The sequence below is a fragment of the Hemitrygon akajei genome, chromosome 1 (assembly GCF_048418815.1).
Source record: "Hemitrygon akajei chromosome 1, sHemAka1.3, whole genome shotgun sequence".
Classification (NCBI taxonomy): Eukaryota; Metazoa; Chordata; class Chondrichthyes; order Myliobatiformes; family Dasyatidae; genus Hemitrygon; species Hemitrygon akajei.
The window spans coordinates 106,620,292-106,647,675 of record NC_133124.1 but is presented as its reverse complement, the minus strand read 5'-3'; the positions used below and the strand labels follow the sequence as shown (position 1 = coordinate 106,647,675).

The following is a 27,384-nucleotide window of genomic DNA, read 5'->3' as shown; positions in this document are numbered from 1 at the left end:
AAAAATCGTTGGAGGTTGGAGTTGTGATCCGGCCAGTCGTAACCACAGATGGTGATGTTATCCAGATAGGGAAATGTGGCCTTCAATTGGCACTGGTCCACCATCCGGTCCATTTCCCTCTGGAAAACCGAGACACCATTTGTGACACCAAATGGGACGCGCAGGAAGTGATAGAGCCTGCCGCCCGCCTCGAAGGTGATGTAGGGGCGGTCCTCTGGGCGGATGGGGAGCTGGTGATAAGCGGATTTCAGATCTATTGTCGAGTACACCTTGTACTGAGCTATCTGGTTGACCATATCCGCGATGCAGGGTAGGGGGTACGCGTCAAGCTGCGTGAACCTATTGATGGTTTGACTATAGTCCACGACCATCCTATTTTTCTGCCCGGTCCGAACAACAACCACCTGGGCCCTCCAAGGACTTGTGCTTGGCTCAATGATACCCTCCCCGAGCAGCCGCTGCACCTCTGACTGAATGAAGGCCCTGTCCCCCGCGCTGTACCTCCTGCTTTTAGTTGCCACAGGTTTACAGTCGGGACTCAGGTTGGCGAACAGCGGTGGGGGAGGGATCTTGAGGGTGGAGAGGCCGCAAGTGGTGTCGGTAGTGCAGCTGTCGGCATGGTGCTGGGTGGGACGTGTGGGTCGGTGTGTGTGTGTGGTCAGTAGCGGGGTATATGACGAAGTCCCACAAAACTGAGGATTCCTGACAGTGAGTGGTGGGAGGGGCCTGTCATATGCCATAGTCACACTTTCGAGGTGGCTCTGGAAGTCCAGCCCCAATAGCACAGGCGCGCAAAGTCCCGATATTCTGTGCCCTGCACCACCAATGTCGCTACACAACCCACCCGGATGTCTGTGGAATGCGACCCAGAAGCCAAGGTGACCCTCTGGCTTACAGGCCGTGTCACGAGTCCGCAGCATTGCACCGTGTCCAGGTCAATAAAACTCTCAGTGCTGCCCGTGTCAAACAGGCAGCTAGTCCTGTGCCCCTCCACCAGGATGTCCGTCATTGACCTTGCAAGCTGGTGTGGGGCGCTTTGGTCGAGGGTTACGGTGGCCAGAGTTGAACTGCCATCTTGGTGCCCGGTAAGCACCAGTGGGTCGGGGGCGGGGCATGTTGACGCCTACAAAGATGGCCGCCCACATCCGGGCATGCAAGATGGCGGCCCCCATGCCTCGCGTGAGGCGGGCAGGCAAGATGGCAGCCCCCATGCCTCACACGCAGCGCTGCCCGACCCCGCTCGTGGTTTAGACTTACAGACCTTGGCGAAATGGCCCTTCTTCCCGCAGCTGGAGCAGGTCGCTTCTCGGGCCGGGCAGCATTTTCGGGGGTGCTTTTCGAGTCTGCAGAAGTAACACTGCACAGGCTTGCGACTGGCAGCAGCTGTGGTCGGGTTCGGGGAGTTCGTGGAATCGCGACTGGCAGCGGCGTTGACGAATTCGCTCGCGGGAACCGGCGGCGGCGGGGTCTGAGGTGTCCACGGAACCAGCAGGGAATCGCGCGGCTGGACAGCGTCAGCGTTGTGCAGAGCAGCCTCCAGCGTGTCGGCCGTCTCGATCGCCGAGCGTAAGGTAAGATCAGTATTTTCCAGCAGCCGCTGACGCACATACACTGACCTGATTCCTGTAACAAAGGCGTCTCGTACCAAGAGTTCCACATGCTGTTCCGCCATGAGAGTTTTGCAGTCACAAGTTCGGACGAGTGTCTGTAGGGCTCGGAGAAACTGGGCGCTCGACTCTCCAGGCCGCTGTCGTCGCATAGCTAAGCGATGTCTTGCGTAGGTGTTCACCGGCCGCAGGTACTGTCTTTTGAGGGTGTCCAGTGCCCCTTCATAGGTTGACAGGCCTCTGATAAGTGAGTAAACTTTCGGGGTGACCCTCGAGAGGAGAATTCGGTGCATAACAGCGGGCTCAATCGCACGAATCTCCTCCAAGTATGATTGGAAGCATGCAAGCCAGAGTTCAAAGGCAAGAGCTGCTTCAGGGGCTTGGGGGTCCAAATCCAATCTTTCCGGACGTAAAACGCTTTCCATGTTTTAAAACTTCCAGTGAATAAAATTGATGCACCATCAATAACTCTCTCTAAGACGTAAAGGCGAGATATCGGCTTTTATTGACTGGAAGAAGGAACAAGCAGTGGTTGACCACCATACTACATCCTGGAGACTGAGAGGCCGGGCTCAGGCCTCAATCGCCTTTATACCGGGGTCAGTGGGAGGAGCCACAGGAGCAGTCAGCAGGGGGCGTGTCCAGACAGGTATATGTAGTTCACCACACCTTCCATTCTAAGCAGCCCTCCTTTATTCTGAAACTGTGACTCTACACTCTGGGCTCCTCAGCTGGGGGAAACATCGCCCTGCACTGACTTTGTTGCATCTTCTAATAACGATCTCTATTCATTAAAGGCAGGTCTACACTCTTCAATGGCAAGACCACTCCCAAGAACCAGTGTGGCGAGACCTCATGACACTCCCTTTGTTGGCATGTTCCTGTTCAAGATAAGATTCAGGATTGTTCAATATCTTTTCCAGTATGAAGGAGAGCAGAATAATTGTTACCCTGGATCTGATGCAACACAAAACAGAACCACAATAAGATAAAGAATACAATAATTGAAACAAAATCACAATAAATATTGTGGCATTCTGGGAGTGTGTCCATAGCTCGCCCCAGCAATCCTAGTGGCCAGCACTACTTATTGTTCTTGTTTTAAAATGTGTTCATGGGATTATGGTGGAATGTTCAAGTTCATTTATTGTTACATTTTACGCTCAGGTTATACAGTTATTCGCGTGTGTGTTTGTGGTTTGCCCTGACTGTAACGGGGTGTGTGATAATCACCTCCCCTGTCTGTATGTGACTGAGTGGGTTCTCTCCCCGGGACATAGTGCCTGCAGTTTTATTGTGCTGGTCTCAATAAACATGGCAGTGGAGATAAACAAGCTTATCTCGTCTGTCATCCTGGACCAAATGCTCACCTATATGTATAAGATAGCATATATACACAGATTGAATGTATGTCCACAAAGTGACACTAGGCACAGGAAATGATGAAGAGGTGGTGGGTGGTGGTGGGGACTGTGGAAGGAGGCAGTGATCAGCCTTACTGCTTGCGGAAAGTAACTGTTTATAAGGCTGGTGGTCCTGGCGAGGTCTCTTCCCTGAGGGGAGTGGGACAACCAGTTTTTGGGTGTGGTAATCCTGGCATGGGTACTATGTAGCCACCTCCCTGATGGGACAGTCTACGGGCAGATTGGGTGGGATCCTTCAAGATGTTAATGACCTTGAGAACTTCAAGTTCATTGAACACGCAGAAGTGGAGAATAGAGCCCACCCATCTCACAAAAATACCCATCACCTTCCCCAGCAGACACCTTTTTACTGTTTCTTATGGACCTCAGAACCCAATGAGCTCGAGTGACAAATCATCCTAAATATAATAATTAATTCTTAAAATGGCAATGCATTGACCCAAGAATCGTAAGGAGACAAGAGTGTTTCAGACACAGGCAATCAAATACAGATTCCTTACATTATCTCAGCTGGGAGACTGTGACACAGAGGAAGTTTTGTCATGATGGAGAGTGGGGATTAGCAACTTCTGTGAGAAGGGTTAAAATCGTGGTCAGGTGTTTCTCACAAAATGGTGTGTCTGGGATTTTTCTGTCATCTCTAAGCGGTTTAAGATGCTGAATAAATATGTAAACCATTATTCTAGCTCAAGGTTCAAAGTGAATTTATTATAATATCACCATATACAACCTTGCAAATCATTTTCTTGTGGGCCTACTCAATAAATCCAATAACCGTAATAGAATCAACGAAAGACCGCACCAACGGAGTGGAGAACCAATGTTCAAAAAACAATGAAAAGGAATAAATAAATATGCAATAAATATTGAGAACATGAGATGAAGGGTCCTTGAAAGTGAGTCCATAGGTTATAGGAACAATTCAGTGATGGGGCAAGTGAAGTTACCCCTCTGCTTCAGGAGCCTGATAGTTGAGAGTAACTATTCCTGAATCTGGTTGTGCGAGTCCTGAGGCTCCTGTATCTTCTTCCTGATGGCAACAGTGAGAAGAAAGCATGGCCTGGGTGGTGGGGGTCCCTGATAATGGATGCTGCTTTCCTGTGACAATGGTCCGTGTAGATGTGTTCAATGGTGGGGAGGGCTTTACTCACGATGGACTGGGCCGTATCCACTACTTTTTGTAGGATTTTCCTTTCAAGGGTATTGGTGTTTTCATACCAGGCTGTGATACAACTAGTCAATCTGCTCTCCACCACACATCTATAGAAGTTAGACAAAGTTATAGATGTCATGCCAAATCTTCACAAGCTCCGAATGAAGTAGAGGCACTGCTGTGCTTTCTTCATAATTGCACTTACGTGGTGGAGCCAGGATAAGCCCTCTGAACTGAGAGCACCGATGGATTTAACGTTGCGGACCCTCTGATCCCCCAATGAGGACCAGCTCATGGAGCTCTGGTTTCATCCTCCTGCCCCATTTTCACTCTTCCTCCTGAGTGCTGATTCATCACAACCTTTGAGTCAGCCTACGAAAGTGGTGTCATCAGCACACTTAAATATGGTACTGGAGCTGTGCTTGGCCACACAGTCATCAGTGTAAAGTGAGTAGAGCAGGGTCTAAGCACACAGCCTTGTGGTACACCTGTGCAGATTGCAGAGGAGATGTTGTTGCCAATCCAAACTGATTGGGAGCCTACAAGTGAGGAAATCAAAGATCCAATTGCACAATAACATATTGATGCCTAGGTCTTGGAGCTTATTGAGAGTTAGAGATCTCAGTGAACACACCAACCAGTTGATCTTCAATACTCGGCCAGGTACCCTGTCTGGGCTGGATGGTTTCCATGGGTTCACCCATCTGAAGGATGCTCTCATGTCGCCCTCCAAGAATGAATTACAGAATCAGCAGGGGTGATGGTTCATGATGGTTCGTCCATGTTTTGACAGTCAAAATGAGCAGAGAAGGCATTGAGCTCATCTGGGAGTGAAGCCCTGTTGTCACCCATGTCGCCTGGTTTCACTTGGTAGGAAGTGAGAGCATTCAAGCCCTGCCACAGCAGTTGAACATCCTTCAATGAGACAAGTTTGGTCCGGAATTGCCATTTGGCTCATGAGATGGCTTTCCGGAGATTGTACCTGAACCTTTTGTAACTTTGTTGGTCATCAGGCCTGAATGCCTCTGATCTGGCCCTCAGCAAATTGCAGATCTCATGGTTCATCCAGGGCTTCTGGTTGGGGAAAGCTCTGAATGATTTTGTGGGGACACACTCGTCTTCAACTGTTTTCTGGGCCTGTGGTCTAAGATTCAGTGGTCAGTGAAAAGTAAAGTGGGGGGGGGGGATGTTAACTGGGATATCCAAATGACTCTTCTGCTCTCCTGACATAGTAACATCAGATCTACGTCCTCCATCTTGCCACATAGCGACGATGATTAACATTGCTTTGGAAGAACACCAATCACTCACTTTCAGCCAGATATTGCAATCGGGAGCTAGTGACAATTACTGCACAAGCTGAACTTAGAGGCTTGACCCTTCCTCATCAGAGGATACAGAGGACAACTCAGCCCCTTCCTGTTACCCTCAGTGGCCCAGTGACCAAGACGACTAGTGTAACTAGTGTAGGGTTATCTGGACTAGCATCAGATCAATGAACTAAGTGACTTCATTTTGTTCTGAGGACCTTGTGGATTTTCACTTTGGCAATGCATTGTGGATTATTGATTGCTCTATTTAGAATGGTGCAGTTTTGCAACAATCGGTCCCCTTGCTGTCAGTCCAGATCCAATTGCCTGAAAGCAAGCAGCAGTTTACTAATCAGAGATGTCTGAATGCTGGAGCTGAAGAAAACCGATCACACAAGACGAGAAGAGAAGGTGGCCATCTTTAGCCTGCCTGTCATTCAATGGCTAATCTTCTTCATGGAGATGATCCTTGGCTTGTTCCTCCTCCTTCAACAGTAATCTAACTTGCAGCGAGTAGTGTCTGCAAGAATTAGCTAAGAGTAAACACGTTAAAGAGCTGGTGGTGTTCAGCAATTAAAGAGAATAGTTAAAGAGCTTAGAAAAATAGAGGGCTATGCGTAAGCTTAGGTAGTTCTAAGGTAAGGACATGTTCGGCACAGCTTTGTATTGTACAGGGCCTGTATTGTGATGTAGGTTTTCTATGTTTCTATAATCACGAAAGGAGATTTTAAAGATCCCACATTTAAACACTATCTTTCACAACCTCAAAATATTTCAAAAAGCAGAAATTAGAATGTTGCATTCTAATTTCATACACTTTGTTTATACAAGTACACAGGTGGGATATCTGGAATGACAGAACAATCTGGAAATGATTGCAATTGAAAAATTGATTTTGATTATTCATGGTTTAAATATGAAGCAATTTGGCCTTTGGTCTGGGGGCCACTTACATAGACTGTTACCAGTAACAAGACATCTACCGTGGGCAGGCACTACAGAAGCCTGAGTTCTCATACCACCTAGTCCAAGTAAAGATACTTCCCCTTAGTTTCGGCCCGAAGCGTCGACTGTTCACTCTTTTCCATGTTTGCTGCCTGGCCTGCTGAGTTCCTCCAGCATGTTGTGTGTGTTGCTTCCCTTCAACACTAGGTTCCAGAGTGAACTGGCACAGACAGCCCTCGTCATTGCAGTTTAGCAACACTATGACCATTTTGATCTCTTTGTGTTCTAATTGTTCTTGCTAGTAAAAAAAAGTGTATAATTTATGTTTATTTTTTCTTGTAAATGCTGATTATCTGATGCTACGTGCCTAGGAGTGCCATTGAAAGTATTTATTGCTTCTGGGTATAAATGTATTTGTACAAATTACAATAAACTCTGACATTGACTCTGTCATTTCTGTTGTTGCACACAGTGTCAATGAAAACACATGTTTGTGTTCAAGACCTTATGATAAGAGAAATGTACCGAATTACCAAAATATCTGAAATTAGAAAACAAAGTGTTGGAAACTCTCAACATGTATGGAAAGAGGACAAATTAGTGGTTTTTTTTTCTGGCCATTTTACTTCTCAAGTTTTTACTTTGCACAAAACTTATGAGATGTATTAGAGCTCAAGTAAAATATTAGGGTCTAAAACACCGACAGAAAATGCTGAAAATTTTCAGCAGCGGCCCGATTCATTTTGGCTTCACTTTATCTCTTAGCCTGCTGGACATTTGCGGTGCAGCAGGGGGCGCCTGAGGGCCCAGCTACACCCCTAACAAACATGGCGCCTGCTGTTTTTCCGAGCCGACACCCATTTCCCCGCAGGAAGATGGTGGCGTCGAATCGTCATCCAACTGCGTCGGAAGTGTGGAGTGCTAAAGGAAGTGGGAGCTGCTCTGGTCGGACCTGGGGTGTTCGTGCGGCGACAAGATGATGGGTTCAGCCCGGGGCGGTGTCCGCGGGGGACAGGATCAGTTCACCTGGGAGGACGTGAAAGCCGATAAACATCGTGAGAATTACTTGGGTGAGCAGGGACTGTGCACAACGGCTCGGCACTGTCCGGTGGGGTGCGGGAGAGGGGCATGGGGAGACCTGTCGGTCGTGGAGAAAGGGAAGCGGGCTATTTAGGGTCAGGGAACGAACCGCAGGGAAGGTGAACGGGGGTACTTTTTGGGTCCAGGAGACGTGGGGGGGGGGTTCTGTTTAGTTGGAGAGAGGAGTGAGAAGAGGGGGTGTGGTCAAATCATGAGAGAGCAACTTTCCTTTGTCATTGCTTTAGTTACTTTGCTGGTATTAGCTGCCATGTACCATTGAGTTATATTGAGAAGCAATCCAAGAACACGCGCAAAAATAATGTTAATTTGAAATTTCGTTTGCCTTTTCTCCAAACATCCAAAAATTAGAGGGTTCTGGGGTAGTGTGGGTTTAGTACTTTTTCTTAAGGAGAATGTGGGTCGGCACAACATGGGGGGTGGGGGGGTGGGGGCTGAAGGGCCTGGGTATTTGCAGTAGTTTGTCGTACATTGTAACTGGAGTACAAAGCTATGGAAGTGCAGTGATTTTGTCATCCAGCAGTCCATGTGCTTGAAGTAGTTTTGTGATAGTTGATCTATATAAATTTGTGCCTCGTTATTGACTACACGCAGGAAACTCACTCATGGCACCAGTTGGACGATGGCAGAAAGGGAAGGACTTAACCTGGTACACCAAGGAAAAGAAAACCGAGGGGAAGCAGTCTCGCGAAGAGGAGTTGATGGCTGTTAGGAAAGCTGAGCAGGAAGCCCTAATGGCAGCACTGTGAGTTGAGAAATTCTGCATTCCTTTCTGCGTTATCTCCCTCCCTCTTCCAAAAGCTTGTGCCAACTTCCTTGGATTGTGGTTGCCTCCCAAAGCATACCACCGATCAGTTGTCGGCCCCATGATGGGACACTTACCTAATTGGGGCAAATTGGAAAAGGGGTCCAAAATGTTTGCGGTCCTCATGGAGTTCAACATTAGGCAGAGTGAGGGGTGACTGCAGAGTGAACCCTTGCAAAAAGGAGTAACTGGGACTTGTATTTTGGATTATATGTAGTTTGTTTCTTTTTGCAGGATTGTATTCAAAGCACTGTTAGTGATATATCAAAGGTAGATCTGGAGGAGGAGTAAGGGAGGTACAAATACAGTATTATGCGATTTCTGAACACTTACAGATTTCATGTTTACCAATAAATAAATAAAAAGTGAATGTGTGCATTTATACATTTTGCAAGTGATTCTGCAGTTACTCGTTTCTACTAATGCTAAGTGCAGATTTGATCATCTGGATTCCAAAGTTGCAGCTTGTCTAATATGTTAATATATTAGCCTCACAGTGGTTTAGGGATTAAGGCTGTTTTGACATGCTCTCAGTTTTATATTTTCACCAAGATGCTTAGTCTTATTTGGAGCCCTGGAAATTTGCTATGCTGATGTTTCTATGATGGTATTCTTATGAAGTCAGTGTAGTCTCTCTAATTTCAGATTCAGTTTATTGTCATTTATAAACCACAAATACAATGCAGTTTAAAAATGAGACAACGTTCTCTGGAATGATATCACGAAAAAGCACAAAACAGACCACACAAGAAAAACCACATAAAGTTTGGTAATCCCCAGTCCAGAGTCCGGAGAGGTTGCTGCATATCGATATCGCGCTACTGTCTTAGGACGTTCCCCAGAAAGGAACTACAAACCCATCAGACAAAACTAAAGCTACACGACATACACAAAACCACATAGTTACATATAGTTATAGTTAACATATAGTTTCAACAGTGCAGACAATAGATATAGCGAAACAGTAGATATTTCAGATTGAAACCCGATTTCACAACCTAGGTCTTTCTCTAAACTGCTTATCATATTGCAAAGAGGACCATGTGGCCCTTGGGATGCGGGTTGTGTCCCAATGGAGGAATCCATTAATCACATTTCCCATGACTCTGCACAAATTTTCTCCCTCACTCCCCAGTTTGAAGGGAAATGATGATAGCAAGTGGGAGATTCTTAAAGAGTGTGATAGCAAGCATCCAGGAACAGGTGAGGGGTAAACCTGGCAAGTTTAGAGAACAACACAAGAGGCTGGAGTAACTCAGTAGGTCAGGAGGCATCTGCAGAGGGACATAAACAACCAAGGTTTCAGGCTACGGCCCTTCTCAGGCTTAACCTGCTGAACTCTGCCATTGTTTTGTGTTTTGCTCAAGATTTCCAGCATCTGCAGAATTTCTTTGTTTCTTATGTTTGGGGAAACCTTGGCTGACGAGTGAAATTGAGGCTGTCGTCAAGAATGAGCAGGGAACTTGCACGGGGTTTAGGAGTTGGGGTCAATTGAAACTCTTCATGACAATAAATGAATTAAGAGATGAGGGCAAAGAGAGACTGTAAGGTGCATCTATTGGGTAGGGTTAAGGAAAATCCTAAGAGGGCCTGTTGGGGAGTATTCTAGATTTACGTGAATATAGCAGATATTAATTCAAACAAGAACCACTCTTCAGTTCTGTAAATGTAAATAAGTTCAGGAAGCTTGCAATTACCTTTCGTTTAATTTGAAATTGCAAGCAATAAATTGAAGTTAAAAGACCAGGCTAAGAGATTGCACGTGCAGGAGCCAAACGGGAGTTGTATTAATTAGCTTGCACCAAACCCGGCAACACTAAGTTAGCTGCACCATTGTGACTTGAGTGCAAGCTGACAGACCAGACGAGGTTGTCACTTAGCATATCAAGCATGGTCACAGGGATGGACGATCAATAGTTTTTATGTAATTATCATATTTGTGTACTCAGAGACAACCCTGACAGCACTAATTTTGGGTGTGTGCCGTGCGCAATCATAATCGATTGAAAACAGACGTGGAAGCACGGAAAAACATCGGGAAATTGCAGGAAGACTTTCTTCGTTGCTGCTGCTGTGAGGTCCGGGATTCTGCTGGGGAGAACAGGCCCCCCAGTCCTCGGGGTCGCGTTGCTGCTGGCCGTTGGCGGGGCCGTCTTAATACGCTCAGCTGAGGATGGTGCTCGGAGAAGATGTGCCGGAGGGGATGGTCGTCGGCTCGGAGGTTCAACAGACTCGGAGTCTTTTTGACGGACTCAGGTCGCTTTCAGTGTGTGCTGCGTCTGCAAGGCTGAGTCGGGCAGCGCTGTGGAAGTCCATAGCGGGGGTATTCCCTTCTGCCGCTGGCATGGGATGGCGAGTCTGTCGGGACCCTGGGGACTTGTGGAAACTGTGGTGATTTCTTTTGAACTTACAGTCCTTTAACATCTTGGACTATTTTTACTGTGCCCATAATCTGTTTTTTTATCAATTATGCTATTGTTTGCACTGTTGTAACTATGTGGTTTTGTGCAGGTCTTGTAGCTTTAGTTTTTGGTCTTGTTTTCTCTGGTGGATTTGGAGCTCCATTCCGGGGAACGTGCTAAGACGGTAGCGCGATATTAATACACAGCAACCTCTCCGGACTCTGGATTGGGGATTGCCAAACGTTATGTGGATTTTCTGGTGTAGTCTGTTTTGTCATATGCTTTTGAGATATCATTCTGGGGGAATGTTGTCTCATTTTTTAACTGCATTGCATTTGTGGTTTCTAAATGACAATAAACTGAATCTGAATCTGTTGTCAGAAGGTTTTAGAATATTTGTGTTAATTAGTTTCTCCCGAAAGCATTTGAGCCTTCAGAGGTGTCTTATCAATAAAAGTGTGCTTCCCCTATGTATCTCAAAGGAACCACTTGTCAACCCAAAGTATTTAAGTAAACAATGTCATCGTAACTATTGAAATTGTATTCAATCACCTACTGTTACCTCTGATTTTAAGGGTGATGTACCTTTAGGTTTTTGAGTCTCTACCAAGCATGTCTGCAGAATGATGTTGTCTCGTTATGAATAGTGATTTCTATTTCACCAGCTCCAGTGTCTCTCCGGTGACTTTGTTCAGTCATAACAAGATCTATAGCTATATTAAGAGTAAAAGGGTGGCTAGGGAGAGAATAGGTCCCTTTAGAGATCAGCAGGGCTGCCTGTGTCTTGAAGCGAATTAGATCATGTTGTTCCGATAATGCTCTGAGGTAGTGAGATGAACCCAGGGAATTAAAGACCTTTGACGTAAGTAGTGGGGAAGATGCTGGAAGGAATTCAGAGGGACAGAATCTACCGATATTTGGATAGACAAAGTCTGATCAGGAGGAGTCAGCATGGCTTTCTGTGTGGCAAATTGTGCTTGGAGAGTCTCTTAGTCTTTTGAAGAGGTAACTAAAATGTAGATGAGGGTAGGGCAGTGGATGTTGTCTGTGAACTTTAGCAAAGCTTCAGCCAAGGTCCTGCATGGTAGGCTGGTCTGGAATGTTACAATAGGTCCCGTGGAGTCCAACGTGAGCTAGCTAGGTGGATCAAAATTGGTTGTGAGGTAGGAGTCAGAGGGTAGTGGTTAGAGGTTGCTCATTGGAATAGAGGCTGCTGACTAGTGGTGTACCACAGGGACTGGTGTTGGGAACCTTGTTATATATCTAAATAATGATTTCGATGCAAATGTACAATGCCTGAGTAGTAAATTTACAGATGAGACAAAATTAGACGTTGATAGTGGAAAGAGGTTATTATAGATTACAAGGTTATTTTGAACAGTTAAGGAAGTGGGCTGAGGGCATTTCAATGAAGATAGGAGCAAAAGCACATAGTTCATTCAAAGCTGCATCACAGCTAGGGTAGTGAAAAAGGCATTTAGCTTCCCGGCCTTGAGTCGGGATATCGACTATAGGAATTGGGACATATTGCAGCTCTATAGGTCGATGGTGAGGCTGCACTTGAAGTACTATACACAGTTTTGTCTCCCTACTACAGGAAAGGTATAGTTAAACCAGAAAGGATGCATAAAAGATTTATAAGGAAGTAGTCAGGGCTAGAGGGAGGGCCTGTGTAGGCTTGGTCTTTGTTCCTTGGCACATAGTAGAATGAGGTAGACCTTACGGAAGTATTTAAATATATGAGGGACATAGACAAAGGAGATGGCAACAGTCTTTTTCTTGGGATAAGGGGGGGTCCAAATCTGAAGATTTAGGATTAGAGGGACCTGAGGGAAAACCTTTTCACCCGGGGGTGGTGAGTGTTGTGCATTTAATATTTGAGTAGTATTTTGTAAATGTATTGTTTGATTAAGCATTCTTGTGCACTTACATAATTTATTATGGGCTGTACGTAAAAATAAGTGAATTGCATACATGACATTACCATGTCGTATGTGCACATCACAAAGAACGTACATGAGTTATTCCTGACTCCGTGTTTCATCTTTCAATTAGTTTTTATGTCTGGAACTACAAAAAAATAACAATGGTGATGAGGTATTTTTAAAATGAACCTGATACAACTACCTATCTGTGGAAGTGCAACAAGACGTTCAAGTTTTTAAAAAAACACATCAAGAAATGGTCTAGTAAAAAAATACACTGCAGCACATATTCTTCGTAAGGGATAGAAATGGTTAAGTTTTTTAAAAAATGGCAAAAAATTGACAAATTCATGGGTTCATTAACAATGATTACCAGGTGATTAATCATTAATTAAGAAAGAGCAGAAATGGCTGGCTACAGCGGAAAGATTGATGTGTTTGTACAAGAGATGTATACTGAAGGGAATGAAATGGCCATTGAGAAGCGAGTGCCAATTTTGTTGAGTGCATTGGATTTAAAGACATCGTTTGCTTAGAAATCTTAACTGCTCCAACCAAACCAGCTGAAATGAGCTTCGTTGATATCATGAAAGTAATGCAGAAACATTTAGAACTGTTAGATTTCATAAGTGGAATCAAAAGGAAGGGGAGTCCATTTCAGTGTACGTGGCTGAATTGAAGTTGTCTGAGCATTGTCAGTTCAATAATGGGCTTGATGCACTGAGCGAGTGCTTAGTTTCTGGAATCTTACATGAAAGTGTTCAGAATCAGTTCCTAACTGAAGTACAACTTTTTTTTTAAAAGAGCAGTTGAAATAGCTGTATCAATAGAAATAGTGCTCAGAGATACAACTAAGCTGCAGCCAGGAATAAAAGTGAGTGCAGTGTGAACAAAATTGCAACATCTAAACGGAAACATGCCTGGTCAAATAAATTGTCAATGTTGTGGCAGGGGCTTGCATACACCTAACCAGTGCAGATTTAAAGGTGAAACTTGCAGAAAATGTAACAAAGTAGGAAGAGCACATAAAGAGCACATCAATCAGACAAAAATAAATGAACTGCACAGGGAAGTAGGAAGAGCACATAAAGAGCACATCAATCAGACAAAAATAAATGAACTGCACAGGGAAGAGCTAAAGATTAAAAAGTCAAATTGCAGTTTTGAAAAGAGCACTTATCTGCATGATGTTGATTTTTTTAAAAATCTGATCAGGATGTGAGTGATAAAGGAATGTGTAGCCTTGAGTTTTGCAATGTGAAAACTAACACCAGACAGCAATGTGGCTTACACCAGAAGTGAATGGCAGATTATTTAAAATGGGATTGGACACTGCCTGCGGCTGCTCCATTCCACAAAATGAGTTTAAGCGCCATTTCAAAGATACTGAACTGAAATCTGCAGATATCTGATTAAGAACTTGTACTGCAGAACCTGTGGGGATGGCATTCAAAGCCCATATTGAGTTTGTATGTGGTAAAAACAGGAGGGCCAGCATTGTGGGGACCGCAGTGGCTGAGACAGCTACAGTTTGATTGGAGATCCACCCACTATGTTCATGCCACAACTGTCTGCATGCTGTACACTATGAGCCATTGCCTGACAGAGGGCAAATAGGTGTTGGTGCCATCCTCTGTGCCTGTGATCTAACCTTACCAAAGTTGGTGCAGTCTTTCATTGATTCCATTTTATTATAGGTTTTTTCAGGATGCCCACAAGAAAATTAATCTCAGGGTTGCATATGGTGACATATAAATGGATACTTTATTGATCCAATGGAAATTACAGTGTCATAATAGCATTACAAGTGCACAGATATGCAAATATTAGAAGAGAAGAAAGAAAGGATAAAAAATAAGTTACATCAAACAGTCTTAACAGGAGGGGGTCATCGCTTCCCCGGCTTATAGGTTGACTCATTGTACAGCCTAATGGCCGAGGGTAAGAATAACCTCGTATAGTACTGTTTGGAGCAGGGCAGTTGTCTTAGTCTATCACTAAAAGTGCTCCTCTGTTCAGCCGAGGAGGCATGCAGAGAGTGAGAAACATTGTCCAGAGTCGCCAGGATTTTCCATAGGGTCCTTTGTTCTACTACAGCCTCCAGTTTGGCTCTTATAACAGAGCCAGCCTTTCTAATCAGTTTATTGAGCCTGTTGGTATTTTGATAATAATAAATTTACCATGAACTTTGGTTGGAAAGCATTTGGACCAAGGAAGTACCACGTCTCTCAGTGGGATCGTGACAGTGATAAAAAAAAACAATGGTCTGACTGCAGCAGTGTTTGGAGGCAACTTATCTGAGAAAGCTTCTGATGTGATAATTGGGCAGTTACTGCAAAATGTGGCTTGTTTTTAAACTGGAAGAGAGTTCAATGAGCTTCAGGAAAGTTGCAAGCATTTGTTTTTAGAGAACCAGAATCTACTTTGTGTGCATTAAAGGATATTGCATGAACTTCAAGTGCGAAGGGGGAAAAAAGCTGTTTGTGAAAGTAGATGCAAAGACCTAAGCCCAGCTAAATGAATGGAAGGTCAAAAAGAAAGGAATCAAAGGAGATTTGAAAACAGGATTTGTCAGATGATGTGGATGCGGAAACCAAGAAGAGAGATCAAATTGTAAAGGGAACAATAAAATGATTAATAAGAGAATACTCCAGTGAGCTAAATGTACCTTCTCATGATCAAGATGCACAAACTAGAAAGGAGGAAAAGAGAACAATGACGTATGTACTATGGGAACGGAAGAGGATAAATGAGACCTAAATTTCTTGAAATTTCATAGATACTAGAAGCTGGAAGAAAAAGGAAGGCAAAAAAGAGAAAAGCATGAAAGTAACGTGAAGAAAGGAGATGAAAGGTGTTTAGACCTGTCAGAACTACGTACTTCCTGAGTCAATTGCTACATCCACCACGTAGGAGGCTCCAGAACCTGAGATTGTTTCAGAGTTTAGTCTCACTTGGCAGTTAACCCTCAAGAGTAGGCAATCCTCTACACTGATTAAATTTTTAGACCTCAATGGGACAATTTAAAATTTACTATGCTGTGGATGTCTGTATAATGGTTGCATTATATGTATACTGTGTATATAGCTGAGATACATTCGAGTTGTCCTTTATATCTAAGCAGGGAGGAGTGTTGTGTATTTAATATTTCAGTAGTATTTGAGTAAGGTATATTGTTTGATTAATCGTTCTTTAAATCATTACAGGTTGTATGTAAACAGTGAATTGTATACATCATGACTTAACATGTAATATGCATGTCACCTCAAAGCAACTGAGAATGTACACGAGTTATTCCTGGCTCTGTTTTCCTTTCAATTAGTTTTTGTTTTGTTTTGGAGTTTTAAAAAAATGGTGAATATATGGAACAAGCTTCTAGAAGTGGTGTGTTTTTAAGAGGCAGTTGGGTAGGTACATGGACACTGGTCAGCATGGTCTCATTGGGCTGAAGGGTCTGTATTGATACTGTGCTGCTCTGACTCGTATGACCGCACCCCCTTTAATTCTTTTACCCCATACCTATACTGTAATTTACGATAGACATTTAACCTACTGGCACATTGTTGAAAGATGCAAGGGAACTGGAGGATCTGGCAGAAGCTCAGTCATGGGGAGAATGTACAAAGTCCACGTAAATATTACTTCTCCCCGTAACCTCGTGGGATTTCTCCAGGTGCTCCAGTTTCCTCCCATATGGTGGTATAGTTGGAAGGGCCCGTTACTGTGCTGTATCTAAATAAATCCTGGGGGTGGGGGGGGGAGCCTGGATTTAATGTGGGCCCCTAGAACTCCGAGGCATTTCAGTAACAGCTATGGCACCATGATATAGAATGAAGATGTATTGGTGCAGCTGGCTTCAAATGTTTAAATGTGAGGTGTTGCATTTTGGGAAGACATATGAATTTATACTTTCACAGGGCCTCAGGGAGTGTTGTTGAACAGAGGTACCTTGGAGTTCCAAGTGTCCTGTTCCCTGAAAATGGCATCACAGTAGACAGTGGTGAAAAATTCTTTTGGCATGCTGGGCTTCTTCATTCTCGATGTACTCTTCAATGTAGAGAAGTTGGGATGTTAATGTGATAGCTGTACAAGGTGTTGGTGAGGTTACATGTTCAGATTTGACCACTGCTATGGTCACCAAGCTGGGAAGAGTGCAGAGCAGACTCAGGAAGACATTGATGGGACTTGAGGGAATGAGTTATTGAAAGAGGTTAAGCATTAATTTATTCATTGGAACATGAGAGGTGCTCTTAAGAGATATATATAATCATCACAGGAGTTAGATGGGGTGAATTTTCACCAGGGTTGGGAATCAAGAACAAGACTACACAGGTTTAGGGTAGAAGGAAGAGATTTAATAACCAGAGCACCACCTTCCACCCAGAGTGTAATCTATTTGTGGATTGAGCTGTCAGATGAGATGCTCGAGGCACATTACCAACATTTAAAAGACACTCGGGCAGGTACAAAGATAGGTAAGGTTTTGAGAATTTGGGCCAAACATGCAAATGGAACTAGCTTAGAATCTTGGTCAGCATAGACCAGTTGGGCTGAAAGGGCTTATTTCAATGCTGTATGACTGTATTTCACAGTGCCTACGAGAGGTGGTTATTAGATGTCAACATATTAATTAAATTTGGTGTAATTTTTTTCCCCTCTTTGTTAGAGGATATAAGAATCCCAAAAGGAAACCAACTGGAGTAACCAAAGAGGTAAGGAAAAATTACAATGTTCTTTAAGAAATAAAACAATTTTTGTCTTAGTCATAACGTGATCGTCCACATACTTCACACCGTTTCCTTTTATTTACACATGGGCAGTGTACTGTGTGAAAGGTGCCCCATTATTTTGCATGTCCAACTTCCCCTTGTGTGCATGTCATTTATTCTCTACATGCTGTGTGCAATCTCTGTATCTGCTACCCTGTCACTGAGAGATTCTCTATATACTCCAAATCCAAACATGAACATTCTCTCTAAACTTTTGTGTATCATTCTGTTAGTGCATTGCCCTAATGTTTGATTATTTGTCTCTATCTTGCATTGCACCTTGCATAATGCACTTTACGTTCTACACTGAAAGTTCATACATTTTTGTGTGAGAAAATTCTGTATCTATCTTTCCTTTTGTAGACTGTTTTTACAAGCGTCTTGTTTACTGTGTAAAAACACCAGAACATTGCATTAATATTTATCATTGTTACTTTTTTACTGTTCCTGTTGATTTGTTCACTAACCTGGACGATGTTCTGCTTATGTGGAGTTGCAAAATGCTGCCTTAGAATAAAAAGTGTTCTCATCTAATTTCAGGAACTGGCAGAGGTCTGTAAGCGCGAGGGTGTGGACCCAGATAGCAAAGATGTTGATAGAGTCCTTGGGCTTGGCAGTTCAAGGTAGGAAGATCCCAGTCTTGCCAGTTGTAGATTGATCTAGTTATCTACAGTAAGTGTCTTAATCCGAATTGTCGACTGTCTATTTCCCTCAACAGATGTGGCCTGATATGTTGAGTTCTTCCAGCAATTTTTTTCTTTAGTGTACTCAAGAATGCCCTTGAATATATGTGTAAAGCAATATAATGCTTCTGTAATTGCTGTTTAACATATGCCACTATGTATAATAACTACTATAAATATATGAACATTTTAATTCTGCTGACACAGCAAATTTGATTTATCCCTGTCATTTTGTTTAATATTTCTGTAACTGGAATTGGTATGGAATGGTTTATTATTGTCATACTGTATGAGTTGCAATGAATAGCTTTTGTTTTGTATACCAACAGACAGATCCTTCCATACACATGTAATGCCGGACCTCCAGTTTGTCAGGTTCTGCGTAATTGCTGAGTTCCTGGCTTCAGTGGTTCAACTCCAACACTCGCCTTTGTACAAACATCTATTGCACTGCATGCATATTAAGTCTCCGCAACATTCTGGTTGCGTCTAACAAGACCTAAGCAGAATCATCATTAGATAGCCTATAGCACATGGTGACAGACATATCCCTGATTCTTGTGCTGCTAAAGAGCTATGTAATTTGGATGCAGCCATATAGAGATACCTAGAGCTAATATTTATAGTGCATAGGAGCTGGACTCTACATCCTTTTTCCCAGATGATTTAACACAGTGATTTTTGAAACTGATTTTCAAAGCTCAGCATAGTCAAAGCTTAATTGGATTTATTTTTACATTTCCTGAACACACTTACTGAATGGGAAGGAAGGCTAATAAGGAATAGCAGGTGTAGGCTATACATAGTCCCCTCCTACATTTACACACTTAGTCCAGCAGTCGTGGAGCATACGGATCTTGGACCTCCAGAAAGTGTTCCCAGCATGGGTGATTGATAAGTTTGTGGCCTAAGGTAGACAGAGATGAATTATACAGCTCTCGTTACATGCACGTGCAGGTCAACTCTTTTGAGTGATTATGCAGAAAGTTTGAAGTTAATAACTGATCTCTTTCTACCTTGGGCCACGAACATATCAATCACCCCTGATGAGTTATTAACATCTCTCAATTACACCATAGTTTCAGAGTGATTAGGTAACTTTCCACACAAAGGATGGTGAATATTTGGAATGCGCTACAAAAAGCGATGGAAGCTGATTCTGTGACAGTATTTAAAGGGTATTTAGGTTTTAAACAGTAAAGGCAAGGTGATATGGGCCTAATGCCAGCAAATGAATTAGGGTACATAGGCATCAGAGTTGGCATGAATAAGGTGGGCTGAAAGGGCCTTGTTTCTGTGCTGTATAATTCTACAATAGTTTCTCAAAAGAAAAGTTTTTCTAAATTTACGAGGGGTGATTGATAAGTTTGTGGCCTAAGTTAATTGTGAGATAGGACCTGTATCATGGTTAGAAATGTTTTCCACTGTGTAGGGCTTCATGATAAATCTTTTCTATACTCTCTATTACTACCACATCCTTCCTGCTCTGTGGCAAACACATGTACATAATACTCAACTTGTAACCCTAGACTCTTTCTGTACATCAACTCTCCGAAGGTCCTTGTCTGTGTACCTCTTTTTAACTAATTGCTATATTTGCATCTGTATTATTTGCTTTTCACGAAACTTTGTAACATGATTACTCTGTACATTGACCATTTATGGACAAACTTTCCCAACCTCAAATTTCCCCACATTATTCTGTCATCTATTCGGTTAACTATCTAAATACCTTAAAGAAACTTCAAGGGGCACTAGTAAAGCTGAACACTTAACATCAGTAAAAGGTTCATTCTTGTCCATTTTGTTTAATCCAAGTCATCAATGAGTCATTAATAATGAATAGCAGAGAACTCAATGTTGATTCCTGTGGCACCCAAAAGTATTTCTGCCAAACTAAGAATGACTCCTTTATTACTTATTTCTGTTCCATGAATCAATCTTCTATCCCTACTAATATATTACCACTAACCATGTGAATCTTTATGCAATGTTATGTGAACTAGCAAATAAAAACCATTCAGCTAATTCCACCAGTAACGTAATTTACCATGGTCAGTATTCAAAGTAATTTCTCAAACATGACTTACATAAAATCATGCTGCTTTTATGCAGATTTATTTAGCATCTGTTACGATGTTCCTAATGATGGATTCTACTGTTTTGCTGACAACCAATGCTGTCTAGTGATCTCCAGCCTCTCTGGTCCTGACCTCTCAGCTTCTTCCCGACTTTCCTGACCCCCTTCTGTGATCACAGTGAAACTACAATGGTACTCAGAGATGGGCCTACCACTTGGTTGGAAATTTCTTCCTCTGTACAGGGGGTATGCCACTTGCTGGGAGCAATATACTCCTGAAAGTGTGTACAGGTGGCCCATGTTTTTCGAACATTTGCTTTACGACACCTCGCTGTTACGAAAGACCTACATTAGTTACCTGTTTTTGCTAACCAAAGAGTTAGCAACCAAAGGCAGCAGCCAAGCTCCTCCCCTGGAACTGCATTCTAGCCGCCATAGCTTAAACACATGCCTGTGAACATCTGTGCTTTTATCTCGATTTATTTTGTGCATCCGTTAGCAAGATGAGTTCTAAGGTGTCGGAAAAGCCTAAAAGAGCTCGTAAGGGTGTTACAGTGTAAAACTAGACATAATTAAGCATTTCGATTGTGATGAACAAAGTAAGGACATTGTCCGCACGTTGAACCATTTGCACTGTTTATATGCAGAGAGAAAGAATCTTGAAAGCTGCAGATGTTACTGTTGGTTCTGCTGGTAGCAAAGTGGTCTCTCTTAGTCGGCATCCAATAATGGATAAAATGGAAAGTCTATTGCTTGAGTGGATTGATGGGTGTACAAAGCATGGTGTTCCGTTATCTTATACTTAAGGAGAAATCATTTAGTCTTTTTAATAAGCTGAAACAGAAAGCAGTGGACGATGGTGATGAAAGTGTTGCAAAAGTGGAATTTAAAGGTAGTCATGGGTGGTTTGATTGGTTTTTGAGGCGAGGGCAGCTTCATAGCTTAAAGTTTACGGGAGAGTGCCGAATTTTTACTGCCGAAAAGTTCCCAGCAGAACTGAAGAAAATAATTACAGAAGGTGGTTATTTGTATAAGCAAGTGTTTAACTGTGATGAAACTACAATTTATTGGGAAAAGTTGCCAAGCACCCCAACCTCCGACTCAGCCTAACACACCATCAGTGTGCTTGCTATCTTCCAGATTCCAGTAAGTTGAAACTACAAACGTATATACATTATTTCTACTTTATATAGGCTGTGTATTTTTGGTATGATTTGGTAGCTTCAGAGCTTAAAAGTTACCGGTGAGACTGCTTCCGCTACGTAGTGAGATTTTCGCTACGCTAGACAGTGCTGCAATGATTGCAGAAAAGTATTTCTACTTTATATAGGCTATGTATTTATCATATAATTCCTGCTTTTACTATATGTTACTGTTATTTTAGGTTTTATGTGTTATTTGGCATGATTTTGTAGGTTATTTTTTGGGTCTGGGAACACTCACAAATTTTTCCCATATAAATAAATGGTAATTGCTTATTCAGTTTACGGCATTCCAGCTTACGAACCGTTTCATAGGAATGCTTTACCTTCAGATAGCAGGGGCAACCTGTATTTGGTGAGTCCATGATTTGTGATGGGGGAGAGAGAACTGATCCAGCCTCTTTCCTTACAGTGGTACTACTTCTAGAATGATGCTAACTAAAGAAGACCGTGAAGCAGCCAAGCTTGGACTGGCCATCTTTACGGTAGGGAATGGTTTATTTTTCTATAGATCTGATTACAGAGGGCTGGAATAACTTGTACAGAATCATAAATATACTCTTCTGCAAGGTCATGATATCAAAGGTTAAGTTAGTAGACTAGATGTGCACATTGCTGGACTGATGCGTCTTGAAATTTTACCAGGGCAGCCTGGAAAGTAAACTTCGGAGTAACTAACTAGTCCAAGAAATTGCTCATTTTAATTAATTGTCATATAAAATTCTGTCCTGCTTGGCTGAACCATGTGGCTAGCAATTATGGTTGATTCTTCAATGTGCCCTGGTAAAAGCAACCCAGTTATACCAAAATGCTACACTAAAGTTCATTTATTGTGCTGGCTGTAGCATTTTAAGAAGGCAGACTATTTTTGTGACAGCAGAGAGTAAGTAATAAATATTGCCCATGTTAGTGACATCTATATCCTGTTTGTTTATGTTTTGAGTATAATATGGAGTTTTAAATAAAATGTTCCAACATGTATGAAGAAATTTTCCTTTAGGCGTTGAAAGAAAAATGAAATACATTTTAAAGGGAGAGCTAGTTTAAAAAAACTAAGTGCTGTGGAAATTTGAAACCTCTCCTCCAGAAAGCTGGACAGTTGGTCAGAATTATCAGAAAAAATGATGGTGCAGGACTGGGAACATGGATAGATCTTAGCCTCATAACTATTTAATTATACTCCCAATTCTTGATTTCTTGAATAGCAGATATTTTATCCTATCAATTTCTCTCTCTCTCCCCCCCCCCCACCCCAAACCCCAAAATCTTCCACTCTTTAATCCAGTAAATCTTAATCTGTAAATTTCTGGACATGATATCTTTTTATGATACCTCCTTTGTGTGGGGATAAAATTGGAGGATTGGTAAACAAATCTTTACAGCGACAAGAATGTGCAAAGTCTGCTTCAATGGCGTCCCAAGATAAGGACTGAACTTGAGGTTCTGGGCTGCATAGCAGAATAGGTTTTTTGAGCTGCATGTCGAACCACTTCTATGTTCTCTTATTAGAAAATAGTCAAGGTGCTTTAATTTCACTTTGCTTCCAAGATCCTCCTATTTTCCTAGAGTTATTGTTTTTGGTCCCACAGGTACAGTAATAACTGGCTTGCCCCTCCCTTCCTTTCCAATTTTCTTTCAAGTCACCCTGGTATCATATAGGAAACATACAATCTGGCGCTCAATCTTGATTGCAAAGATACTGTTTTAAATACTTGAAACAAAAACCAATAGATTTCTAGATGTGAAAAGTATAAGGAAATGTTGATCATCTTATTGAACAGCAGAGTAGAGCTTAAGAGGCCAGGTAGCCTACTGTTACTTTGTTCTCTGATACAACTATCCCTGTAACTTGTTTCACTATACTTCCCATTTCGGGAGCAGCCAGCTTTAAAGTGGTAGAGTCAACATTGAGGCTATTATCCACATAGGTACATCATGCTGCTTAGAAATAATTTCTGTAGACAATTATACTGTCTCAGTAGGATCTGCCTTCATCTTTTGGCTACAACAATCTTTGTTCTAGTCTTGCACTTCTCTGCTAATTGTGACCAAGGTTTAAGGGTAACGCTGAGCAGCCACTCATTAGACAGTATTTTTATTTAGGGGTAGCATGGAACAGGCCTTGCCAGCTCAACAAGCCACACTGCACAGCAACTCGCCTAACACTAGGACAGTTTGCAATGACCAAGTAACCTCCTAACCGGTATGTTTGTCTTTGGACTGTGGAAGGAAACTCAGTCACAGAACGTACAAACTGCTCTAGGATGCCTTTCTAGGATACAAAAGGCATGTATGTACAGTAAATCTTTTACTTTGTTTCTAGGTCTTGGTGTAGAAGTGCAGAAACTAGCACTAAAGTATTACAAGTTCTTGACTTTCATAATATTGCCAAAAAAATCCATTAATTTTAAATACCTGCTTGGGCTTACTCTACCTACAGTAACTATTCAAACTAAGAAGTAGCATAGTTATTGTGCTGTAACCAAATTTTCAATGTCATGTTTGGAGCTGCATTGCAAATTCTTCAATTTTATGATGATGGCTCTGGAAAGGAAGACAATCATATGGGTGCATTATGGAATTTTAGGGAGGGAGCTAATAGTTTCAGCAGTTCTTGCAGGCAAGCCCTTACTTAACTTCCTATCGAATCTGTTGATATTTGCAGCGTGTACTACTTGCCAATTGTGTAAGGGATCCAGGGAATGTGCTAAATTGTCCAGATTTTCTTGCCATTCATTGCTATATACAGATACTGTTAAGAGAAATGAAGTATGGACATATAAAGCCTCCAGATATTTGTTCCCAGGACTAGATGAGTATTTTCATGGACTTTCCAGGATAAAATTTTCAGGAAATTTTGTATCATATTCTTGCATTGGCTTCATTTTGGCAAGGCTCACACAGAATTAATTAGTCATACAGAAATTCACTTACTCAGACACTCTAGTAATTCCTGCAAGTCCACTTGAATTCTGGGACTAGTAGCAGTAGACCCGATTGTGGCCCTAGAGCAGAAACTGTAACAGAGGAATAAGATGTTCTGGAAAAATTGTGGAAGAAGGTCTCATCAAAATAGATGCAAAAGCCAGAAAAACTGGAAGAATGTAAGAGGCTCCTTATGGAAAACAGGGTAGAAGAATATACAGGCAATGTAGGTGTGCGAGTTCAAGAACTGAGTTCAAATGCTTACTCATTTGAGATGGAGCTAAAGTTTAAGAATATGAATTGCATGAGTGGAAGGTAAAAGCTAGCACCAGTAGTCCAACACAAGTGATTCTGCAGATGCTAGAAATCCTGAGTCTAATTTCTGAATATTGATGAAGGGTCTCAGCCCAAAACATCAACTGTTTATTCATTTTCATAAATGCTGCCTGACCTGTTCCTCCAGCAGTTTGTGTTCTGTAGCAGTTGTCATGTTACCTTCATGTCACTGCCAGATGTTTTCCACTAATTCAAGCGGAACCATTTTCTGTGACTATCTTGAAGAAAGAAGGTAGTCTAAGGAGGAGAGATGAAACCATCTCCCCTTGTTGCACTTTCCATGCATACATAAGATAGACGCTGGTTACATACACGTCTTCAACCTAAAATGTAACTACATCAATCACCCACTCCATTGATGCTGCCCAATTCTGAGTACTTCAATTTCTGGATATTGGAGTAATCAAGGATATGGTGTTCAACATATTCGTGTTGAACCTCCTAAGCTTTCAGTTTTCTGTTCTTCGCATTACTTACCACTGTCATTTTTTGTTACAGCACCACAAATGCAGTGAAGCTGTGGAATCAGTGAGTCAAAAGCGGAAACCAGAGGAGAGTAGAGAAGAGGAGATTGAGAAGTAAGTGCAAGAATGTCCAATGTGGCCTCTCAGAATCAGTGGTCTTTTTTATCCTGATAGTGCTTTGAAAAACAGGCCATTTATGTCCTGCTTTAAGCTTTATTCTGAGTATCCTGTGAGATTTGCAAAAACTGCATTTGTTTGGAGCAAAGAAAGCCTTCTAAAATACTCATTTCATTAGTTCATTGAAGGAGTAGGGGTGGAAATGTTTCCGGATCTCTAGATTCTTTTGAACAGTTGTCTCAGTAAAGCCTGCCCATCTCACACTCTAGGTCAATACATCGAAAACGGCACAAGAAAGATAAAAAACATAAAAAGGAAAAGAAGAAAAAAAAGCACAAGAACAGAGAAAAATTATCCAAAGCAAGCCATCGAGACAGGTAAATACTGATAGATGCTGGTTTGGACAGGGGCAACCCTGGTATCTATGGAAGCAAAGGGATGTTTCAGGTTAAGACACTGCATCAGGACAGCTTGCAGAATAAAGGTCAGTATTGAGAAGGGGTGAAACCAGCACCTGTCATCCCTCCCTTTTAAACCTTTATACTACCTTACCTCTACATCCTAACCTGAAGCAAGGTATCAAACCAAAATATTAAGCATCCTATGCCTCCAGTTTTGCTGTTTGAGTCTCTTTGCTTCAGCAGTTTTTGCTCCGAATTCCAGCAGCTGCAGATTCATGTTTCCGCCTTGTCTTTGTTGAGAACATGTTAAAATTGGCACCATGAAGAGATATAAATATTCATTGGAAAAGGAGCATCAAAGACCTTTTTAATGCAAATGACCACACCAAGGAAACAATTCTGAGAAGGCAAGGAAAAACATTGAAAATTTAGCTGAAGTTGTATTTTTGAGAATACCATGGAACATGAAGACAAGTGATACCTTAAGTTTGAGATGGGAAGGGGGCAATATTGAACATCACAAAGCAGATACAATAAAATTCTTGACCTCTGGTAAAGTCTGGGATGAAGGATGAATAGGATTCATACAGGTTTTATAAGTAATTCTTTGAGAATGTAACAGCAGCCAGCTATAAATGATACTAGAAGCATGATTACTGCGTGATGTGAGCAATCTTAAGATGGAAGATGTGGAAATGTCAGAACTCAAATTCTTAGATGAACCCTCCTATCACTATATAAAACAAATTACAGAAGCTTTGCTATTGAATCATTTGACACAATAGGGGGAGGAAGGGATGCTTTTTCTCCAAAGAGCATCTTTAGTGAAAGGAGAAAGTTAACATTGTATAAAAACTCCCTGTCTAATTTTAAATGAAAGTCGTGACCAGGAGTTGACATAATTTATGGAATCTGCCTAGGTGTTTAAAAGTAGTGTATTATTATTCAAGCAACCTTTTGAAAATTTCTCAGTTGTGTAAATTTACCCAAAAGTTAAGTTTTACACTACTTACGATGGTTCGAACCAGTTACATAATTCTCATACCCATCCAGGTTTAGTTATGTAGACTCTGAATGACATCCAAAGTTGTTATCATAAGCCCCTTAGATAAGGGTACATACTAAGCTTATGTGGGAAGAATTCAGATTTCTTGTTAGGTGTATTTTTACTTTGTGAAGAGACCTTGGCTTCTAATGTTTTCTTTTCTTTTTCCAGAAGACATCACCATTCAGAGAATGAAGTAAACAGCCAGCACAGATAACAGTCATTTAAAGGCAGTTGAACATTCCCTCGCCAATTTGTATTTATCCAGGGGCTAATCTCAGTGAGGGCAGCTTCTCCAAGAATCACAGCATGAAAATTAATGCTTTAATAATTAGTAACTTTGAGGGAGAAGATATAGGATATTTTACAGCCAGGCTCGTCATTTTAGCACGCAAGTTTTGTCAACACCTTAAATCTACAAGAGGCTATATAGATTGCAGATTTATGCAGGTTAATGGTTGTTGGCATTGGCAAACAAGGAGCATATCTTTGAAACAAATCTGCTGTAGATTGCAGGGAGAGTGGTTAATTCATTAATTGGTCTAGTGAATGTACAGATTTAATGCCCAAGATGTAAAGTTCATTATTTTACTATGTCTCTATTAAATGCTGTTGGAACATTCCTTTCTCAGTTATTAGGGCTTAATATCAGAGCAGCATTGACCAATTTTTGGAGCACACATTAAACTCTGG

At 42.0% G+C, this 27,384-nt stretch overlaps 1 protein-coding gene across 2 annotated transcripts; it reads left to right on the top strand.

Moving 5' to 3' along the window:
- The first annotated feature begins 7,341 nt into the window (after positions 1-7,341).
- On the top strand, positions 7,342-27,311 carry c1h1orf35 (chromosome 1 C1orf35 homolog). 2 transcript variants are annotated; one of them, XM_073049009.1, is made up of 8 exons: positions 7,342-7,509; positions 8,132-8,282; positions 17,336-17,381; positions 17,979-18,061; positions 21,816-21,888; positions 25,163-25,242; positions 25,515-25,622; positions 26,866-27,311. In XM_073049009.1, exons 1-8 carry the CDS (start codon positions 7,416-7,418, stop codon positions 26,906-26,908), a joined length of 678 nt encoding a protein of 225 aa, XP_072905110.1. In that variant the 5' UTR covers positions 7,342-7,415; the 3' UTR covers positions 26,909-27,311. The 2 variants fall into 2 exon arrangements, with proteins under 2 accessions (XP_072905110.1, XP_072905103.1); XM_073049002.1 differs by having other exon boundaries at positions 26,863-27,311.
- Positions 27,312-27,384: the final 73 nt, after the last annotated feature.

Excerpts from the sequence above, each read along its gene's own strand:
- c1h1orf35 (XM_073049002.1), top strand. The coding sequence starts at position 7,416 with ATGATGGGTTCAGCCCGGGGCGGTGTCCGCGGGGGACAGGATCAGTTC. Across the intron at positions 21,889-25,162 it reads TTGGACTGGCCATCTTTACG|CACCACAAATGCAGTGAAGC; the intron begins GTAGGGAATGGT and ends TTTTTGTTACAG. Across the intron at positions 25,623-26,862 it reads AAAGCAAGCCATCGAGACAG|AAGACATCACCATTCAGAGA; the intron begins GTAAATACTGAT and ends TTCTTTTTCCAG.